The sequence below is a fragment of the Myotis brandtii genome, unplaced genomic scaffold (genome assembly GCF_000412655.1).
Source record: "Myotis brandtii unplaced genomic scaffold, ASM41265v1 scaffold123, whole genome shotgun sequence".
NCBI lineage: Eukaryota > Metazoa > Chordata > Mammalia > Chiroptera > Vespertilionidae > Myotis > Myotis brandtii.
In genome coordinates, this window is record NW_005354291.1 from 5,237,968 (window position 1) to 5,260,085 (window position 22,118).

Genomic DNA, 22,118 nt, shown 5'->3' on the forward strand with positions numbered 1-22,118 from the left:
GGCACTCCCCCTGTGGAAGCGAACTGACCACCAGGGGGCAGCTCCTGCATTGAGCATCTGCCTCCTGGTGGTCAGTGCGCATTATAGCGACCGGGCGTTCTGCCATTAGGGTCAATTTGCATATTACACTTTTATTATATAGGATTTTTAAGCATTTGTCAAATATGTATTTTTTATTTGTTCTCATAAAATTGTAAATGGACATGCAGAGGCCTGGTAGTAGGAAGAGGTACCTGGGATGGATGGCCATTATTTCAGTTTCATTGGGGGCCATCTTTGCCTGCTGACTCCTGAAAACTAAGGTCTAAGACCTTTTGTTCCTGTATGACGGTGCCCTTTGTTGGAGGAGTTGGGTTAAAGGAGTCTGCTGTTTACCCGTTGTGTTTCCTTTAGTTTCCAGGTGAAAGAAGACCCACTCTCGCCCCCTATAACAGCCTAGCAACCCCATAGGCTTCTGTGCTTATGCACCCCAAGGGGTCTCCAAACAGGGTCAGGGCACACAGTAGGGCAGGATGGAGCCAGGGAGCCCAGCTGTTTATCTGCAGAGGCTAACCAGCCTTCCCCAACCTGACGACAATTATAGAAGATAAGACACCTCACATCAATATTTATACATTTCAAATACATAACGCAACACCATGTGAACAATCTCCTGAAAAGCGTAGCTGGATTTTAGGCACTAAATTAAATGAGCCCATGTGTCAGCAGTTTGGCCTATGTTTTTGCACTTTGGTGGCCTAGACCTATTAATGGCCTTCACAGTGTGAGGTGAAACAATCTCCAATCCTAGGGTCTGGTCACCTCTGTATTTAATCCAGGTCTGGAGGCTTCATGCCACACTGACCTGAACTCCCTTCTGGGTGTAAGAACCAGGCTAGATGTTGTGCTTGGCCTTTCTAACCGCACTGCAGGGATAAGCTAGCCCAAGGGAGGGCCAGGCCCTTTGTTGCTGAAGGGAGGGGGGAGAAGGGAGATGGGCAGAGGGTGCCCCGAGTTTGCTCTAGGTGTGATGGGGGCAGAGTGGGAGGTGGGGCAGTGAGAGGAGAGACTCATAGTCCTGCTGGGACATGGGATTGGAGCAGGCAAGTTCCAGGAAGGCTTTTAGCCTCTTCACACAGGGAAGAGTATGTAGTTTGTATTTTCCCCATGTTCGAAGAACACTTTGGTTTTATAGTCAGGCATTCTACTTAGTATCATGTTTTTGTTGAATGAATAGAATAAATTTATTCTCCGGGTATAGAGTGTATAGGCTAGTCATGAAAACAGAGTTTAGTTTTTATTTTTATTTATATTATAAGTAGTTACAAATCACCAGTTAAAGGGTAAGTGTGAAATACTGGTGCTGTTGGGTTGGGAAGCAGAATGAACCTAGCTGGGCCCAGGGAAGGGTTCCCAAGGAAGAGATGTTTCAGCAGAAGGATGAGTGGGAATTCTCCAGCCACAGGGGCAGGAGGGGCCTCCTGGGGGCGGCTCCCTGGTGAAGGCCCCCAGGAAAGAATGCTCCAGTTACTCACTGTTGTGGAGATGGCAGGTAGAAGTGGCCTGTGGCATCTGTTAATAGAGTTATTTTTTTAACAAAAAATAATATATTTTTATTGATTTCAGAGAGGAAGGAAGAGGGAGATAGAGATAGAAACATCAATGATGAGAGAGAATCATTGATCGGCTGCCTCCTGCATGCCCCCTACTGGGATGGAGCCCGAAACCCAGCCATGTGCCCTGACCGGGAATCGAACCATGACCTCCTGGTTCATAGGTCAACGCTCAACCACTGAGCAACCCCAGATGGGAAATAGAGTTATTCTTTATCCACAGGCAATAGAAAGCCATTAAAGGGGTCATGACAGTTTGTTGATCCAGCAACTTTAATGAGTGTCTACTCTGAGGCATTATTGCCCAAAGGCTAATCTAAGCCCACGGGGTACAGGCTTCAAAGATGGACAGAGTTCCTACTCTCTTTGTGTGTCGAAAGGCAAAAGAGCAAGAACCAAGTAATAAAATGAACATATAAGGAAATATCAGGAAGTGCTAAATGGCATAGGGTGATGCTCTACAGGAGGAGAAGGGGGCCGGGGAGAAGCTGCTGGGATGGGGTCCCAGTCAGGGAAATCCTGTCCTAGAAGCTGCTTTGAGCTGAGACCTGAATGATGAGGAAGATCTTGTGATGATCTGAGGAAGAGCTTCCACGCAAAGGCAAAGGCTTCTGCAAAGACCCTGAGGCCAGAACTAGCTTTCTAGGTTGCAGGAGCCCAAAGCAAGTGCTGTGTCTGGAGTGTAGTGAGAGGAGAGGGGGCCAGAGCCTCTGTTTCATGAGGAACTGTGGGGATTTTCTTCCCAGGGCTCAGGATCCTGTTGGAGAGTTTGAAGCAGGAAGTGACCTGTTCTGATTCATCTTTCGGAAGGATCACTGAAGTTGCTTTGTGTGATATAGATTGTGGGAGGCAGGTGTGGAAACCGGAAAGTCCTTTATGAGACTGTTGCTGTAGTCCAGGTTGGGATGGTGGTGAGGGAGAGTTGTGGACAGGGAGCAGACAGGACTTGGAGGTCAGGCCAATGGAATTTCCTAGTGGTTGGGAGGCAGGGGATGAGGAGAATAGAAGGATCCAATGTAACTCTTTGGTCTTGGATTTGGACTACTGGGTAAGTATGGGTACTGTTTACTGCAATGGGAGTGTGGCATTGTGGCTAAGCCATGAGCTATGGACTCCAGCGGGTTGGGTTGAAATCTAGGCCTTCCTGCATCTGCGGATTGAGGTCATATTAGTACCTGTTTCATAGGAAGTGAGGATTCAGTGAGTTAATATCTGTGTAGGATGTAGGATGGTGTCTGACACTTTGTAGGCATACGCACTGTTCTAGGAAAGACTGAGACAGATATTGTAGGGAGACCCAAGAATCGTTTTGGCCATATCAAGTCTGAAATGCCCAGTAGACAAACGAGTTTATATACCAAGAGCACAACGTGGGGAAAAGTCCAGGACATTCGAGAGTCGTCTGCCTTCTGATGTCTTGAAAGCTATAGGACTAGAGGAGATTGCCTCAGAGATCATTTCATAGATACAGATGAGTGTGGACTCACTAACCTTTAGGGATGATGTGAACTTTGCTTTGTAGGAAAGAATCAATCTCTCTCTTATGAGGGAAGCCTGTCAACAACATAATTTTGGGAGAGCATCTTCCTCCCACCATTTTTTCTTGGCTGCTGAGGGAAGGGAAAAAGTCTTACTCACATGTTAGGGTCGGGGAGGGGGCAGATAGCAAAATCGATTTTCTCCATTCATTAATTAAATCCCTGTTGTTAGTGTCCATGATACCCATTCCAGGACAAGCTCTATAGCTCATACAGTGAACATTTTGATGTGAGGGAACTGGGATGGGGTTAGTTGGGTAGAATTAGATTTTAAAGCACTAAAAGGAATGTTAGCTGTCAGAGAATCGCTGGTGACTACCAGAGGCAATACTTTGCATACTGATTAGGCAATCATGACCTATTTAGTTTGATTTATAATGAAAAGAAAATCTGTGGGATGGTAATGAAAGATCTTGGCATATTTTAGTCTGTGGTAGGATTCAGATTGGAACAGAACTGGATGAGTAGGAATAATTACACAGCAGACTGAAATTAGCTCCTTTCTAGAAAGATAACCATACAATAGCAGATCAAGAGATCCCCTGTGTCCCGGGTTTATTGTTGCTGTTTGTGTCATAGTTTTTTACATGTCTTGGTTTGAGAGAATCTAAGAGCAGACACAAAATATTCCCCCCTCCTTTTTTTAAAATGATCTCTGCTGCTCTTCTATGTTGTCTTTAGGCTTCAGGGAGGCACAGGGGATGTGTGTGGCTTGGGATCTAGCTGTGAGGAGGTCACTGGAGGAGATACTGAATCTTAATAAGTTTGGCCTGGGGTTTTGAGCACTGTGATAGGAAGAACAGCGTATATCCATAGTTCTGAGAAATTCCTAACAGTTATTGACTAAAGTGGAAAACAAAAGAGACCTAGCCTAAGGGAATCAAAAGAAATCAACAAAAAGTTCCCATTATCCTCACACAGCTCTCACCAGACACACAAATTCCCTCCTACTCACCAGGTTCTTCTTTGACCCTTATTTTCCTTGGTCTTTCCATATTCGCTAGGAAATGTCTGCTTAGTACATGAATATTTTGTTTGGTTTTATGATCTAGATAATATGATTTTGACACTTCCTGAAAAACAGGCATTGTGTAAATAAATAACATATGGCAAACTCATTCCAAGCTGCTAACAAAAAGACAGTAGTAGAATGCCATATTAATAAAGTGATTTCAGTCCCGAGGAAGACCAAGGCGCATGTTTTAAAGCATTTCCTTAAAGTATGATAGGACATGATACGGGAGATGGAAGGGGCGGATGGAGGGATAAGGGACATTCTCACACAGCTGATTTGATATAAAATAAAGTCTTCTCAGAGGTGCCAGGTAATGTAAGTGCTCTAGACCCAGCAGGAAGCTTTGGGGGAACTTACCTGGGAGTAGCATATATACTGGAAGAAGGTGGTACGTACATTGTAAGAATTTATGTTTCTTTTTTAATCTATACAAACATTCTTGTTTCGTTCTCAGTTTCAGTGAGATATAATTGACCTACGGCACTGTGTACGTTTAAAGTGTACGGCCTAATGACTTGGCATGTTGTGAAGTGATGTACAAAACTTGTTCTTGATTTCTTTCGATTCTCTCAGGTTAGGTCTCTTTTGTTTCCCATTTTATTAAGTAACTGTTAGGAATTTCTCAGAACTATGGATATAGCACGGTTCTTCCTGTCACTGTGCTCAAAACCCCAGGCCAATCTTTTCATCTGGTTCTATCTGTCACTTATCACCTCTCAAGTCTGTGCATCTCTCTCTGGGACCCACCACCTCCTCTCCGTTCTTCCTGCCACGACTCCCCGTTCAGAGCCACAAAGGAGCATCCTCTCTGAGCATCCGTTCGTTCATCTAGTGCTTACGGAGTTTCTCCTGTAACCCTCCGCCAGACACCGGGGACACAAAGATGAGTGGCTTCCTCGCCGTCACTTATCACCTCTCAAGTCTGTGCATCTGTCTCTGGGACCCACCACCTCCTCTCCGTTCTTCCTGCCACGACTCCCCGTTCAGAGCCACAAAGGAGCATCCTCTCTGAGCATCCGTTCGTTCATCTAGTGCTTACGGAGTTTCTCCTGTAACCCTCCGCCAGACACCGGGGACACAAAGATGAGTGGCTTCCTCGCCCTCAAGGAATCAGTCTAGTCGGGGGGCCTAGGGGATGAGCAGTGATAGGTCATTACAGTACTACATTCCTAAAACTGTTTTTGAAAAAGTCACTGTGTTATATTAACTCAAGTGCCTTTCTTATTCTCAGTATAAGTATTAGAAAAGTAAGTTAAACACTAGTTATGTATTTTCTAAAACTGTTTTTGAAAAAGTCACTGTGTTACATTAACTCATGTGCCTTTCTTATTCTCAGTATTAGAAAAGTAAGTTAAACACTAGTTATGTATTTGCTTTTTTATGGTTAATTTTACCCATAGTAACAGTAAAAGCTTAAAGTTCTCTTTGAAATGTACATTTTTAAATTTCTGTGTCACCTTTGATGTCTAGGGCTTTCATTGACAAGTGTCTCTTCGTAAAGTTAATACACTTCTTTAAGAATGACTCTCTACTCTCGGAACAGTCCCACTCCTTGCGATTAAAGATCTAGTCTCTTCGTAAAGTTAATACACTTCTTTAAGACTCTCGGAACAGTCCCACTCCTTGCGATTAAAGATCTGCACATTCAGATCGATACTTGTGTCTGAATCTTTTTCCTGAATTCAGATTTAATTGTCTGACTGTCCCTTTGATAAATGGCAGCCAGCCCATCATTTCAAAACAATGACTAGAAACAATCACTAAGGAGAGAGATGGACGATGAATGTTTTATGGGGGATCATGGTATATAAACTATTGTTCTGTTTACTTCCAGCTACAAGAAGACACATGAAACCCTGAGTCACGCAGGGCAGAAGGCAACTGCTGCTTTCAGCAATGTTGGGACGGCCATCAGCAAGAAGTTCGGAGACATGAGGTACCGTGGGAGAGAACCCCGGGAATGTGCTCAGCCCTTGGCTGCTAGAGAGAGGAGGAGCGTTATCTATTGGCTAGTCTTCCTAAGATAGTCTTTTTTAATTGGATTAACATGTTATGGGGCAGATAGTGATTGGTGACTGAGATAAATTATTATATTAGGACATATTCTGACTGGAGGTCAGTTTAGTGGCAGGACTGTCCCGAAGATGCCCTTTCCACTAGGACCCAACCTGCTAAAAATAGAAGATAGAGGATGTCTGTAATCGCTGGTAATAAGAGATTTCAAAAGAACACAGCACACATGAATTTTCATTATTGTAATTTAACCAATAAATTAAAATAAAATATGTATTCAGTGGAATATACTCTGATAAACCATTCTAGTTACAGTTTTATATACATCCATTTTTCTATGCTAAATACATAACGTATGTATTATTTTATTCCAAAAAGTTACTATATGGTGTATATTTCTGGTAGTTTTCTTTCTTCACTTTAGCAATATTGTGAACATGTCAATAAATGTCTATTACATTTTTAATAACTTTACTATCTTCCAGTGCATTTCCTTGCACATTTTGGTTATTTTTCAGTATTTCACTATTATATAAAATTAGGTGATCATTAAAATTTTGAACTGAGAACCAAATGTCCTCACTATAGTCACCAGAAAAACATTGTAGTATTGACCATTGTTTTTTATATTATGTGCTAAGGAGTTATATAGAATTGTTCTCTCATGCTTTTTTGCTTGTTTAAATACCTATCATAGTTTATTTGGAATTTAGCTGACATGCTTATGTGATTTTTTAAATTTATAAACCAATTTCCTTTTTCTCTAGAAATCAAATTCATTCTTTAAAAACTTTTAAAGTACATTTTAAGTTTCTTCTTTTAAAAAGATCTGTGTGAATTATTTCATTGGATTCTTAAACTATTAATTTTTTATTACCCTGCAACTTTGATACCTAGAGGGAAATATTTATATCTTTGTGTTTAAGTTATGTTTTTACTTCAAATATTGCTAGATTGTGCCCAATATTAATGCTCCATCTTAATAACTTGGTATTCATGAGGCTGGAGTTAAGTGAGAAATGTACATTAATCTGAGTACTAGTAATAAACACCATTGAAATTCTTCAGAGATAGCATGTGATTAACAGGTAAACCTTCTGTATTTTAATTAACCTTAATTTTATTACAAATAAAATTTGCAATCATTTCAATGGTATTAAAACATTGATCTAAACTAGTTAAATAATTCCTTAAATGGTATTAAAACATTGATCTAAACTAGTTAAATAATTCCTATTACCTGTTATATCCAAGAAAATAGATTTTGCCACGTTTATAAAATTCATTCTCCACATACTTACTTGAAACCTTTCACTTGAACAGTGGGACCTTGGTGTTTCTTTATCTTTAGGGGAATTATAAGCAGCTCTGAATCTTGTTTAAGATACATATTTCCAGATTGCACCTCCCCGAGTTGTGCCTCAGTCTTGGGTAGAATCTAGGAATCTGCTTAGTAACAAGCTCCCAGGTGATTCAACTTCAAATGGTCAGGTTCCGAGGAAGCCAGGTGCAACTTAGCTCCCGTGTACCTGGGTTGTGTCAGTTATGAAATGGGGGTAAGAGTAACAACACCATCGAGTTATTTTAAAAGCAACAGAGAACCTGCCATGTATTCAGCACTCGAAAAATGCTAGTTTTTATCTTCACTAAGGGACCATCTCACTGACAAGGTGGCTCCAAAGGGCAGAAATTAGAAAGAATCCATTAGCCCGGCTGGCTTGGCTCAGTGGTTGAGTGTCAGCCTATGAACCAGGAGGTCATGGGTTAGATTCCCAGTCAGGGCACAAGCCTGGGTTGTGGCTTGATCCCCAGTGGGGCCTGCAGGAGGCAGCCAATCAATGATTATCTCTCATCATTGATGTTCCTATCTCTTTCTCCCTCTCCCGTCCTCTCTGAAATCAGTAAAAACATATTAAAAAAAAAAAAACCCCTACCAAATTAAAATGTTTCCTGTGAAATTAAAATGAGGTCACATTTGTGAAAGTATTCTGAAGAAATGCAAGCTGATGGAATACTTTTTATGATATTGGCATCTTCCTGATACTTCTCAGGAATTTGTTCAAACTGCATGTGATCTGGTGCAGATGAAATCTTTGGAGGAGGCACATGATTTCATTAGAGAGTTTCACCATCATTATGTTTCCATGAGAATAATAGTTAGAAGTCAGTAGACTCAAAAACTGTAATGAATGGAATTACTGTTTGCTTTGGGGCTCTTAGCAGAGGGGACAAGGGCCAGTGTAGTGTATCTTTTTCTCCTGATGTGCTAATGCTGCTCCTGCTCTTCTCTCCATGCTGCCCTGGCTGCAGGTCTCACTCCATCGGGTAAGCGCTGCCTGGGGGCCCTCAGCCCCTTCCTTCCCAGAGCTGTCTTTCTTCACTGTGTGGGTGTGCCTCTGCCAAAAAACTAAGTCTCTCTTCCTGAGAGTGTTCTGACCAGGGAGTTACAGACTGTGGGGGGCGGGGGGGGCATCTAAGGCATTTGAATTTATGTAAGCACATATTTGTCTCCTTTCTGAATCATTTACACCAGCTTCACTTGCTGCCCAATCTCTTAGGAATCTCTTTTCTGCATCATTTCTCCCTATGTTGGCAGAGTTCCTTCTGAGAGAAGGAAAAAAGGAACATGGATATTGAGAGTTGTGTATTTTTATAAAACTTAGAGAAAGTAAGGTCCAGAAACAGCAAATTACTTTCTCTAGACTGCCATGTTTTCTGAACATCTTGTGACTGTTGTTAATGGGATGGTTCATCTTCAACTTTCCGTACCTTCTGAAGTTGAAGAGGGAAAAAGTTACTGGAGAAGCACATATGTTAGGCACCGTGCCCTGAATTAAGCTTTTTTTTTTTTAAAGCTGGAATCTCATTATATGCTTTTTTTTGGAATTTGTTTTTTTGAGAAAACTGTCTCTATTTAAGGAGATTAATAGATTGATAATGCTGATGAATTTATTTTAGTAATTCTTTTTTAATACAATTTCTGAGGAAATATTTTGTTTATGGTTTCCAAATGGAGTGTTTAAGGTAGAACCATAGTATCACCTGAATTTCTTTGTCCGTTCGTTTCCATTCTAGTCAAGTGCCACCCATACAATGGCCTCAGTGGATATTGTTGGGAAAGGGTGATGAGTTTGATCCCTTCCCAGTTAGCTTCTTGGGAGGGGAGAAAGCAGGGATGGTGTTGGGACGTGGAAAATGGACTGTCTCGTGTTAACTACCTATATTCCTCTGGAGAGTTTCACTGTAATGGAACAATTAGCTGTTACTGGCTCAGCTCTATTTCCCATCTTCTTGACCAGGGGAAGGGGGTGGAGAAGGAGCAGGCCCTTGGCAGGATGCTCATGGGGTTGACCTGAAAGGAACCAGACATTCACATCAGACTTCCTGGCCTACAGGGCACCTACAGGAAGTAAAAGAATATGCAACTATGTACCGCCTATTCTTCCCTTGTCCCCTTGGAATCGACTGTGGCCCATGCTACCCAATGAAAACAAATATCATCTTGGTGGGTTGGGCAGCAAACACTTCAGAGAGTTGAGATTGCTATTTTAGAACAGTGAGGAGGGAGTTTCTCATGTGCTTATGTTGTGCTATCTTCTCTTTTCTTTCTTTTCTTCCCTTTAATCTGCTTTTGCCCTGAAGCTACTCCATTCGCCATTCCATAAGTATGCCTGCTATGAGGTAATGTGTATAAATTATTTTACGTAATGTTAATGCAGAAGTTGTATGAACTGTCACTTTACTGATATTTACCTGGTGGATTTTTTTTCTCCTGTATATGAAAGGACGTGCCATGAACTACTTTGTTCTCTTTTCCGGTGGTCCTCGGGAGAACCTGTGGTACTTTGACAATCCTATAAAAGTAGTGTAGATTCGATGAGCTTGGGCTTCTGACCGGACACCCCAGCTTAAATCTCCTGATATGTGAGACTTGGGACAAGTTATTTAATTTACCTCAATCTTCATTAAAAGCTACTTTATATAGTTGTTGTGAGATATAAACAAAGTGACCTATGTAAGGCCTAGAACATTCTGAGCACACTTGCAAAGGTAGAAATATATTTCCCCAGAATTAAATGCAAGGTTGGAAGAAAGTTTAAATGAAAGGGAAAGTTTAAATGAGAGGGAGCAGATTTAGAAAGGATATCATTAGGCTTTTTAAGGTATAAATTAAGGTGAGGTATCTGTTGAACAATAAAAAATATCATTAAAATTACTGTCAAGATGAAAACTGAGAAAGATGGCCTCCGCTTCCAGTGTGCTTGAGTTTGTGATACAGTCAGATAAGATCAAGCTCATAGGCATAGCGTATCAAGGAGCTGATGTTAGACTGGGAATCAGAGGATACAGGTTGTAGGCGAAGGCTGCCAGGAATGAATTTTGCAGCCTTGGAAACTCACCTCAGTGATATGTTTCATCATGTTTATAAGTAAGAGACTAGAACCAGATGTACTGCTTTTCCCATAGTGTTTGCCTTGAGTTGCCATGGTGATGGGGAGGGGAAGCAGAATCAAGGCCCTGGGACCCTACCCCACTTTAGTTAAAACTCTGCTTCTCCAACCTGCTTGGTATCATATGTTGTGGTGTGGATACATTAGAGAGGGGGTTCAGTTACTCTTCACATTTGTAGTGCACCAAAGCCAAGTCCTTTCTGGGGTCATTTGCACTGCTAAAAGTTTGTAGTTTTATATAATATAATTAAATCTGAGTAAACAGTTTCTCCCTGTTCTCCAGTATGTATTCTACTGTAATTTAATTTGAGAAATGCCTGTTTCATTATGTCCGACGATGTCTCTTCTACACTGGGGTTGTTTGGTTACTTTGGGAATTTAATCACAGTATTCGATTTCCCTAATTTGGTGGTAGAGAGCATAGATTCAGGATTGCTTTGTTCCTATTTGAATGACTTGCTCCCCACAGCGTAAGAACAGCCAGACTGAGTAGTGTAACCTGAGGGGCTCTGAGCTCCTTTACGTCAAATTTTAAGTCTAGAGCTTGCAAGAAATTAACATGATTTTGCTCTATGAACCAGGAGTTCATCTAGTGGCTTATGGGTCAAAATCAGTCCTCATAAAATTGCCTGAAATTAACTTGAAAAGAAAAATGACGTTACTCTTCTAAAATATACCCATAAACCATTAGGCAAACTGTCTGCCCAGTGTGGCCTAATGTAACTGACGGATGACAGCAGTCACATGAGCAGTCTGGCCAGATAGAACTTGCCATGGAAGTCAGGTGCCAGTAAGTGTCTACTTTTGAGTCATTCAAGTGTAATTTCACTAATTCTTCCTCCTGAAACAGAGGTATTATGGAGGATCACTCATAGGAATTTGACTCATATTTGAATCAAATACAAGGTGCGGAGCCATGCGTGGGCCTTCCGATCTCGCCATTGTGAATTCATGCAGCCAGAACGCAAAGACATACATTTTTGATCATCTGGAGCATCCAAGTCTTAGGCGGCAATCCCTAACAAAGCCAGAGTCACTCAAAACCATGTCCTCTACGTTACTTTCCTCTTGATAGTATTAGAGCGATGCTCCATTCCCCACCATGCAATGAAGCCCCTATTTTATAGCCATTCTCCCTTCCGAAGTTTCTCCAGGCCATTCCTCTTATTTTCTTTCCTCTGCACTCAACAGAGAATAATAACTGGTTTATCAAATGGAATTATTTGGTGTGAAAATGATGGCTGTCCTTGTTGCTGAAAGCTGACATGGACACAAGATTTAAGACACATTTTTAGTTCAGTTTTTATTTCTTTAGTTGGACTTGGTGATATCAATTTCTATGGTAATGTTGTCATTAAGTCATGTCATGTGACCAAACCCAGTATAGGAAACCAAAAGGCACCAAATGAAGTATTTAACACTTATAGTTACAAATGGTATAGATTATTTAACACAATGACGAGTCACAAATAAAATGTCAGTGGACTGTGAAGTTTCGCTCTGCTAAGAGAACAATTAGTTATATCCTCTTCGGAAGGGAAAATACCACATACTAATAACACCATTTTGACAAAGCATTAGACAAGTAATAAGTAATATTTCAACTTACAATAATCAAAGCATTGACTTTCAGAAACACTTCTTTATGAAAGTTGACCAAATGATTACTTTTGAAGGCACTGAAAAGAAAAACTTATAAACCTTCTTTTCCTTGAGCTATTTCTGTCTTGTCTCACATACACTGAAATGAATAACTTTAAAATTCCAAGTGAGAAAACTCAAACATGACATTCTTTAGACAGATTCTGCATGCTTACAAAATTAAAAAAAAGTTGGGAGAAAGAGTGTTGTGATAGAAGCAATTAGTAAATGAAAAATTAAGCTATCACTCCTTTGACTTATTGATAATGACTCACGGTGCATGATGGAATTATTATGTTTGTACTGTTGCCAAATGCTGTACTATTCTACAGTTGAGTGTCTCACTATTCCACTTGGAAAAATTCCATGTCAAGTATGGTTTCTGAATCTAACCTGGCAGAAGTGAAATTCATGTTATTAAAACGTGGTCGGGTAGGTGCCACATTGACAGCTAGCTCTGTTGCAGAAGTGATGTTTCTAAGAGCAGAAATCAGACAGCTTAGTTACTAACACAGGCAGGTCTTTGGAGCTGACCTCTCTTTTTTTGTTATTTTAGGAATTCTCCTACTTTCAAATCATTTGAGGAGAGGGTTGAGACAACTGTCACAAGTCTTAAGGTACAGATGAAGTGAATTTTGTGTCATCGGGCCATTGAATCAGGACAGCATAGTCATTGCTGTGGTTAGTTCCAAGGGTGTACTGCCAACCTGCGGTGCAGTCGAGAAAGCGGCCTTGCACAGTCAGGCTTCACATATAAATCCGTAAATAGAACCAGGCTTGAGTAGTGTCACTGTATCCTGACAAATATGCCACTAGAAATGAATTGTTCATGGAAGTGAATTGGGGTACGTATTCATCTCTGCACTGGTTAGCTGGTTAGACCTCCTAATGCTATTCCTAGAAAAGTAGGTAAGTGAGAGAGGATGTGGATGGACCAAAGGATCTGTGAATTCTGAATTTAGAGTGTAAGTTCAATAACAGTTCAACGCTCCTCTGGGATGGACATGGACCAGCAAACACAAACTTGGCTCCCTGTGTTATACTGCCACTCACTACCTGTCAGCTGCCTAAACTTATTTATCCAATTCACATATTAAGCACAGCACAGTTTGGTTATCATGCAGGGAAAATAAAGCGGAGTCACGTGATGCATTATTTTGTAACAGTGCATTGGATCCCTGGGTATAAACTAAAAATATGCCTGTGGCATACATAGTAGGAGCTAAAAAATTTTATTGACTTTTTTTGTTTCAGCAGAGATAAGTTATTTTACAGAGGAAAAAAAAGAGCGAAATTAAATTCAGTCTAATCTTAAAATGTGTAGAACGTTTAAAGCAGGAAAAATCACTGAAACTGCTAAGATCATGTTTTTAAAGATATCACCTCAACAATGACTTACCTATATCTTGGTATCATTATCACTGTTTTGTAGAGAATCCATTTCTGCATTTCCTTATTACTAAGAAAATTAAAAATACAGATGATCTTTAACCGGATCTAAAGCAGATATTTGCACATACTGATTCCAGCTGCTTCTGAATCCCCTGTCACCATACTGCCTGAGAAGGGTCTGTGAGGGCGTCTGTTCCTCACGAGAGGCCCTGGGTGCTCTTACTGATTTTGATTTAGAAGGTCTTTCCTCTTAGGGGGAGGGTCTTTAACATAGAAATCTTCTACTTTATTAGGCCTGTGATTAGGTGTTTAAGGCCCAAGAATGAAATAATTACTCAGCACCTATCATGCCTTCACTGGTTTCATTTACCAGCAGTTTCTGGTTGTGCAGTTTCATCCCTCTGCTTGTCAGCATCATCACCTGAGTGACCAGTAGAGCCATTAAATTGCCCCCATTGGCAGGGAAAACGTTTGGTAGGGAGGGACATGCGTTATCTCGGACATTTCTCTTGCTCCAATATCCTGTTTTAAAACAAAAGGCTCAAAAACCCCTAGGAGTCAATTTCTCAACATTTGGTTCTCAGCCTAAGACATGCCAAAGAGGATGGATTCTGTTGCTTGTTAGACACGTTCTGACTTAGAGGAGAAGTTATGCTTTTTAGGTTTTCTTTAGAAGAAGGAGCTATGAAGAAGCAAAAGAAGAATAAAGAGCAACCAATTTTCATTTGCTTTTAGGAAACTCTGGTAAGCTCACAGCTCACGTATGATTTTATGATTTAAGTGTTGTTCACACTCTCAGCTTCTCACTTTCTTACCTCACTGGGATGGAAGGCAGAGAGCCTGTCTCCTCCTTCAAACACGCACAAAACTAACTCAGCCAGCTGGAAACTAGCCCGTGTCAAGACCTCCTGAAAGTGAATTCTGTGTTGGCATGATTGTCCACAGGTTTAACAAGACTCACAGCCCACCTGCTTCCTGCGTCACGGTCAATGCCTAGTCCCTCTGTTTCTGCCCACCCAGGCGATGGAGAATAGCCAGTAATCATGCTTTGTGTAAAACCTCCCACTCCCTCATAATTGCAAATTTCTCATTTCTTTTTTTTCTTCAGACTAAATAATAGATGTTTGGCCCTTTTTATATAGCTTATTTTCTGTATAGTTTACTTTTGTGTCCTAAATCTTTTACAACATTTCTGTCATGTTCTTCAATTGTGGATCCTGGGGCTGTTGCCTGCTGAGGGAATGACTGGGGAATCAGCAGGACGAGTGGAATTCCTGGCAGGTCTACTAGTATATGCTGCATTGCCATGCTCACATACTGCTTTAAGCTTGATTTTTAAATAAAAAGGCAAGACACTTATTGTTTCTTTGGGTCCTTTCAACCAGGTATTTTATTATGAGAGGTTGGGAAACACCATTCATTAATTCAAATAAACTTTTTTGCAAAGAACAAGTATAATTTTGGGGACAAAGAGACAAATTCTTGTTTGGAAAATCATTACGAGGGGAAGCGATATGGAGTGGTTTATTGTTCACATCTTTGCTTAAGCCAGTCCTTGCCTAAAGTATTGCAGTGGGCAGTCATTAGGCCCACATAGTTAGGAAACTCCTTTATTTCACTCCTTTTGGCCAAATAGCTTTATTTCAAAGTGGTTCCCTCCTTCTTTTTTTTTTTCTATTTTGATGTGAGAAAATCAAGAAGTAGGAGAGAAAGAATGAAACAATGCCCAGAAGAAAACATGAGTAATTTGTATTGATCTGATTCAATACTGTGTGTAACATGTACTGCAAAAGAGGAATGCGAATAAAATAAAGAAGAGAATGGGGACTATTAATAGAGTAAATCAGTGGATTAATCTTGCTTCTCCCAGAAAAGAAATAAGCATAGTGAAAAAAAAGTCACATAATGGAAAGAAACCCCCTCCTTCCCAGTGCTAAGAGGAGAGGAGAAATCGAATGCTCTGTGCAGAGGTCTGTAACCTGAGGCTTGGGGGCCAAGTCTAGCTGGTCACCTATTTTGAATGGCCTGTAAGCTAAGAATGGTTTTTACACCTCTTGAATGGCTGAAAAATAAAAACAACAAAGAAAAATCATATTTGTGACTTGTGACAATGAAATTACATGACATTCACTCTGCAGTTTCATACAGTCTTTCTGAAGCACAGCCGTGCTCATTCACTTATGCATCATCTTTGGCTACTTTCTACAACGGCTAATTTAAGTATTTGTGATTCCCAAGCCTAAGATATAGGGTGTCCCCCAAAAATGTATACACACACTTTGAATAATTATAAAGGCAGTGTTTATTAAATACATTGCCTTTTCAAAACTGAGCTATCAGCTGGTAAAGTATGTACACATGTTTTGGGACACCCTGTGTTTATCTGTCACTTTCCCCAATGGATTTCCCGACCCCCACCTGATGGAAAAATTCAACTTTGTAATTAAAGAGGTAGAGAGGCACTTAGTGACAATTGGAGAAAAGTGTGTGTTTGCTTGTAATGATTGGACTGCTTTAGAACCCTGGTTAAGGTTTTAAAGGGGCAGGCCAGGCCGTAGGCCAGTGATGGCGAACCTTTTGAGCTCGGCGTGTCAGCATTTTGAAAAACCCTAATTTAACTCTGGTGCCGTGTCACATATAGAAATGTTTTGATATTTGCAACCATAGTAAAACAAAGATTTACATTTTTGATATTTATTTCATATATTTAAATGCCATTTAACAAAGAAAAATCAACCAAAAAAATGAGTTCGTGTGTCACCTCTGACACGCATGTCATAGGTTCGCAATCACTGCCGTAGGCGGATACACTGCTTCCCCAGAGTGGTGTATGTTCTTGTGAGGGATCACCTTGGTGACAGTGAGGCGTGACAGCAGTTTGAGAATAGCAACCTTTTCTATACCTTTCTTTTCCTCGGAGTGATTATCCATATTGTTAATGGTTAAAGAAAGGCTGATGTAACTATTATTAAGACTTTCATTAAGCATTCTTGCTGACTAAAGAATATACTTTCGAAGAACTTTTTATTAGGGAATTTTTCAAAATACTTAATTGTATTATTTAATTATAAATTGATTTCTTCCTGAGTCTATGCTTAATAACAAGTACACAAAAAAGGAGTGTTGTAAAGGGCCATTTAAAGGGCTTTTCCTCCTGTAAAGGCAACTGCCTAGAAAGATGTGAAGTGGCCAGGGCTTAACACTTCATTCATCTACAACTCTCGAAGCAGAGACCAACAGTCATGTTCCGTGGAGCCACTCTGCCTTTTCAAGAGATATTTGTCAGAAATGCAGATTGCCTAGTTAAATCTCAAGTGGAAATCCTAAGTCTAAGTCACTTAAAAATGTCCATACATTTGTAAAATTGGGGGAATATATCGAAAGTCTGTTTTTTATGAATTAAATCGTTTCTCTGGGTGAGTGAGGAGATAATTCGAATCCACAGATCTGGTTATGCTCCTGGAGGGATTGAGAATGTAGAAGAGAGAGAGTTGCTACCATTGCACAAAATTTAAGTTTCTATTCCAGTCCCGGAACCCAGGCATGCATGACATCCTAGCCCTCTGCCAAAGGAAGCTGACTTCTCTACATCCTTTACAGACTGTCTCAAGGGAAAAAAAGTAGTTCCGAACTTGAGAATAGTCGATGTTATAAAAACATTTCAGAAAAAAATGAACTAACTGCATGTTTGCTTCTCTGCCCCTTTCAGACGAAAGTAGCGGGGACGAACCAGGGCGGAGGCAGCTTTGAAGAGGTGCTCAGCTCCACCGCCCACGCCAGCGCGCAGAGCTCGGCGGGCGCCCCCCGGCGGGCGGAGGAGGAACTGCAGTGCTAGGGCTGCCAGCCCAAGCCCATCACCCCACGCACCCACACGGATATGAAGACCAAAATCCCACTGGCAGAACCTAGGCCTTGACCTTCAAATGGCCTCTCCACAAAGTTTCATAAAGTGATTTCCATTTGTATTTGTGTTGATAATGGACCATTCGATCGCACCCTTAAGTAGTCACAGGTGGTCATCTTTTAAAATGTCCTGATTTGAGCAGGTACAAAATTGGTCATGACCCTTCTCTTTGTGTAATTCAGACATATTTTTCAAACATAAGCTATTGTTTGCTTTGATTTTTGCTTGGACGCCATTACCATACGCATGTCTCCGAAGGCTGAGTGAGCACCCCCTTCAGTTCAGTCTGTCCACTGGGGGCGCTGCCTCTGTCCCCATCAATAGGATGACACTGCAAATTTCATCAAACTGCTTGTGGTCCGCCTCACCTACATTAATTACACGTTTATTTAAGCAATTAAAATAGTGGATTTTAATGATGACTTTGAGTTCTTAATTTCTTTAAGTCTTCAGGGATATCAATGACCTTAAAAGGTGATAGCAATAATTCTGCAGACGCTAGTTTAAATCAACTTCTGCTATCGGGTGAACATGGAAAGAGATAGGTAAGTATTATAATCTTAGCTACTTTAAGATGCTAAAACTTCAATTCTAAAAGTCTCTCTAACCTACATAGAGTAGTAGTTAACTCAGGTAAACTGCTAAATATGTAAGGGTATCCGCAAAAGGAATACAGTAGCTAGAAAATGGGAGAAGCGCCCTAGCCTATTTGGCTCAGGGATAGAGCCTCTGCCTATGGACCGAAGGGTCTTGTGTTCGATTCTGGTCTCGGGCCTGGGTCCTGGTCAGGGCATGTGCAGGAGGCAACCAATCGATTTCTCTCACATCGATATTCCTCTCTGTCCCTCTCTCTTCCAGTCTGTCTCTTAAAAAAAAAAAGAAGAAGAAAGAAAGAAAGAAAAAGTGCAGACTCCTGCCAGTTTGTAAAATTGGTCACGTGAATGAAAAAAGCATCATTTAGGACCAAAGGGTCTTGGGTTCGATTCTGGTCTCCGGCCTGCGTCCTGGTCAGGGCATGTGCAGGAGGCAACCAATTGATTTCTCTCACATCGATATTCCTCTTTGTCCCTCTCTCTTCCAGTCTGTCTCTTAAAAAAAAAAAAAGAAGAAGAAAGAAAGAGAAAAAGTGCAGACTCCTGCCAGTTTGTAAAATTGGTCACGTGAATGAAAAAAGCATCATTTAATGCAATCAGATCTCCGCAGTAACTTTTACTTTCCACATCATATGCTTCTCTTTCCTTCTAAATGGGACATAACATGTGTTAGTAGGTAGCAGAGATATACCCTATACTTACATTTTAAAAATGCACACAAACTAGACCTACTAACTAAAGTAAAAAATCACAATTTAGATACATATATAAATACTAGAGGCCCAGTCCACGAATTCATGCACCAGTGGGGTCCTTCGGCCTGGCCTGCGGGATGGGGCTGAAACCGGCCCTCCAACATCCCCTGAGGGGTTCTGGATTGCGAGAGGGTGCAGGCCAGCTCGAGGGACCCCACCAGTGCACAATCAGGGCCAGGGAGAGATGCGGGAGGTTGGCCAGCTGGGGAGGGACTGAAGGAGGGCTCCAGTGCTTGTCTGGCCCGTCTCGCTCAGTCCCGATCGCCTGGACCCCAGCAGTCGGAGCATCTGTCCCCTGGTGGTCAGTGCACGTCATAGCGACTGGTCGACCAGTCGACTGTCTGCCCCCTGGTGGTCAGTGCATGTCATAGTGAGTGGTTGAGTGACCTTAGCATATCATTAGCATGTTATGCTTTGATTGGTTGAACAGCCGACCAGACAACCTGATACTTAGCATATTAGGCTTTTATTATAAACTAGAGGCCCGGTGCACAAAAATTTGTGCACTGGGGGGGGGAGGACGTCTGGTCTTATTAGCATATTACACTTTTATTATTATAGAGGATATAACATATAATCCATGTAATATATGTAGCCTGTATATAGTTAGTATGTTCACTGTTCATTTCTAAAATTTATTAAGTAGAAGTGGACATGTGAAATAAAGCCAGTCTGTGAAATTCTATTCTGATGAATGGAGCAGGGCAGTCTGTGTACCTAACTGAAAATCAAGCTGGCTCAGGGCCACATGACCTCTGAGTCCTGGACGCATAGCAGAGACAGGTATAGGTCTGTAAACTTGAACCAGAGTGGACGAATGTGGACAAAGAAGTCCTGCCAGTAAGTGCATTACTGTTTGCCCTAATTTCTCCTTCCAGCCTGTTGGCTGAAGCTGAGCCCTGCCCCACTGGATTCTGACCATGTTACTCGTCCACTGCACGTGGGTACTCACCTCTGTGCCGAATCTGCAGTTGCCTAGTGCATTTGAAATGGTCATTTTTTTGTAACCTCATCACCTTTATTTATTTATTTATTTTTTACCACATTCAGTACACCGAATTGTAATATAAAAAAAGCAATTATGGCGCTTATGTACTAGTAAACAAGTATCTTCATTCACCAAACTATTTTTGCACACAGTAGTCCCAGCCTTACAATCTGAAAGCACAGTATCAAAATTGGGTAGAAAAATACTCAAGCCCAGCCAGCGTGGCTTAGTGGTTGAGCACTGACCCATGAACCAGAAGGTCACAGTTCGATTCCTGGTCAGGACACATGCCCGGGTTTTGGGCTCCATCCCAGGTGTGGGGCGTGTAGGAGGCAGCTAATCAACGATTCTCTTTCATCACTGATGTTTCTAGTTCTCTCTCCCTCTCTCATTTACTCTCTGGAATCAAGAAAAATATGTTTTTTTAAAAAGAAAAAGAATTAAGAAAGTTAATGTTGATGCCGCAAAGCTGCAAATATATTTAGCTATTTATAATGGAGCAGGGAAGTCTGTGTACCTAACTGAAAATCATGATTTCTGAGTCCTGGACGTGTAGCAGAGACAGGTATAGGTCTGTAAACTTGAACCAGAGTGGACGAATGTGGACAAAGAAGTCCTGCCAGTAAGTGCATTGCTGCTCGCCCTAATTTCTCCTTCCAGCCTGTTGGCTGAAGCTGAGCCCTGCCCCACTGGATTCTGACCATGTTACTCGTCCACTGCACGTGGGTACTCACCTCTGTGCCGAATCTGCAGTTGCCTAGTGCATTTGAAATGGTCATTTTTTTGTAACCTCATCACCTTTATTTATTTATTTATTTTTTACCACATTCAGTACACCGAATTGTAATATAAAAAAAGCAATTATGGCGCTTATGTACTAGTAAACAAGTATCTTCATTCACCAAACTATTTTTGCACACAGTAGTCCCAGCCTTACAATCTGAAAGCACAGTATCAAAATTGGGTAGAAAAATACTCAAGCCCAGCCAGCGTGGCTCAGTGGTTGAGCATTGACCCATGAACCAGAAGGTCACAGTTCGATTCCTGGCCAGGACACATGCCAGGGTTTGGGGCTCGATCCCAGGTGTGGGGTGTGTAGGAGGCAGCTAATCAATGATTCTCTCTCATCACTGATATTTCTAGCTCTCTCTCCCTCTCTCATTTCCTCTCTGAAATCAAGAAAAATATGTTTTTTAAAAAAGAAAAAGAATTAAGAAAGTTAATGTTGATGCCGCAAAGCTGCAAATATATTTAGCTATTTAAATCATTCTTCATTTCATCAGTTTGGTAAAAGCTATATTCTTGTCACCTCTATTAATTGCAAAGCTTTTAAAAAATTATTCACTCTAATATCTGGGAGTGATATAAGGACCATAACATGAGTTGTCTTTTATTTCGTCATAAGATGTGCATGAACAAGCCACATCAATGATTAGAATAATCAAGACATTTGCTGGTAGGTAGGTAGTCTTGGGCTAGAGGTTTCATTGCTGTGTTGCCTGCTCACTCAAGAGCTGCCTGTTTCGCCCTCACTTTGCAAGTGCAAGTTCACACGCAGTGGCAGTAGTCGTGTTCCACAAGTGCTAAGGCATTTGCCACAATGAACGTGACCTTTTAGTAACAAATCAAAATGACATCTGGTCAGGACCACATCTATACAAAATGATACCACAACAAACAATGTACGGTAGTCTTCCTTATCCCCCGCTTCCCTTTCTGCAGTCTGTTACCCTCAGTCAACCTCGGTTCAACAGTATTAAATGAAAAATTCCAGAAATAAACAATTCACAAGTTTTAAATTGCACATCATTCTAAGCAGCATCACGAAATCTCGAGCCATCCCTCTCCGTCATGCCAGAGACGAGAATCAGTCCTTTGTCTGGTGTCTGCACATTGTATATGCTCCCCACCCAGTAGTCACTTAGTAGCCGTCTGAATGGTCAGATGCAGGGCTTGTGTTCAAGTAACCCTTATTTTACTTAATAATGGCCCCAAAGGGCAAGAATAGTAATGCTGGCAGGTGCAGCGATTTACTCACCTTGTGGCCAACCCAGACAAGTCCCACATCCCAGTTCCCTTGCACGTTAACCTGCCCCTATCCAGGGGTGGGCAAACTTTTTGACTCGAGGGCCACAATGGGTTCTTAAACTGGACCGGAGGGCCGGAACAAAAGCATGGATGGAGTGTTTGTGTGAACTAATATAAATTCAAAGTAAACATCATTAAATAAAAGGGT

The 22,118-nt window shown here is 41.3% G+C and overlaps 1 protein-coding gene across 7 annotated transcripts in view; it reads left to right on the top strand.

Moving 5' to 3' along the window:
* TPD52L1 (tumor protein D52-like 1) overlaps nucleotides 1-17,968 on the top strand; it is a 23,291-nt gene extending 5,323 nt beyond the window's left edge. The window contains exons 3-8 of one of the 7 annotated variants that reach the window (XM_005858954.2): nucleotides 5,980-6,081; nucleotides 8,469-8,483; nucleotides 9,801-9,839; nucleotides 12,807-12,867; nucleotides 14,305-14,386; nucleotides 17,352-17,428. In XM_005858954.2, the coding sequence (XP_005859016.1) occupies nucleotides 5,980-6,081; nucleotides 8,469-8,483; nucleotides 9,801-9,839; nucleotides 12,807-12,867; nucleotides 14,305-14,349 (262 nt within the window). In that variant the 3' untranslated portion in view covers nucleotides 14,350-14,386; nucleotides 17,352-17,428. Of the gene's footprint in view, nucleotides 1-5,979; nucleotides 6,082-8,468; nucleotides 8,484-9,800; nucleotides 9,840-12,806; nucleotides 12,868-14,291; nucleotides 14,387-17,351 lie in introns of those variants that run through there. The other 6 variants (XM_005858955.1, XM_014533764.1, XM_005858956.1 and 3 more) reach the window with 6 other exon arrangements.
* Nucleotides 17,969-22,118: the final 4,150 nt, after the last annotated feature.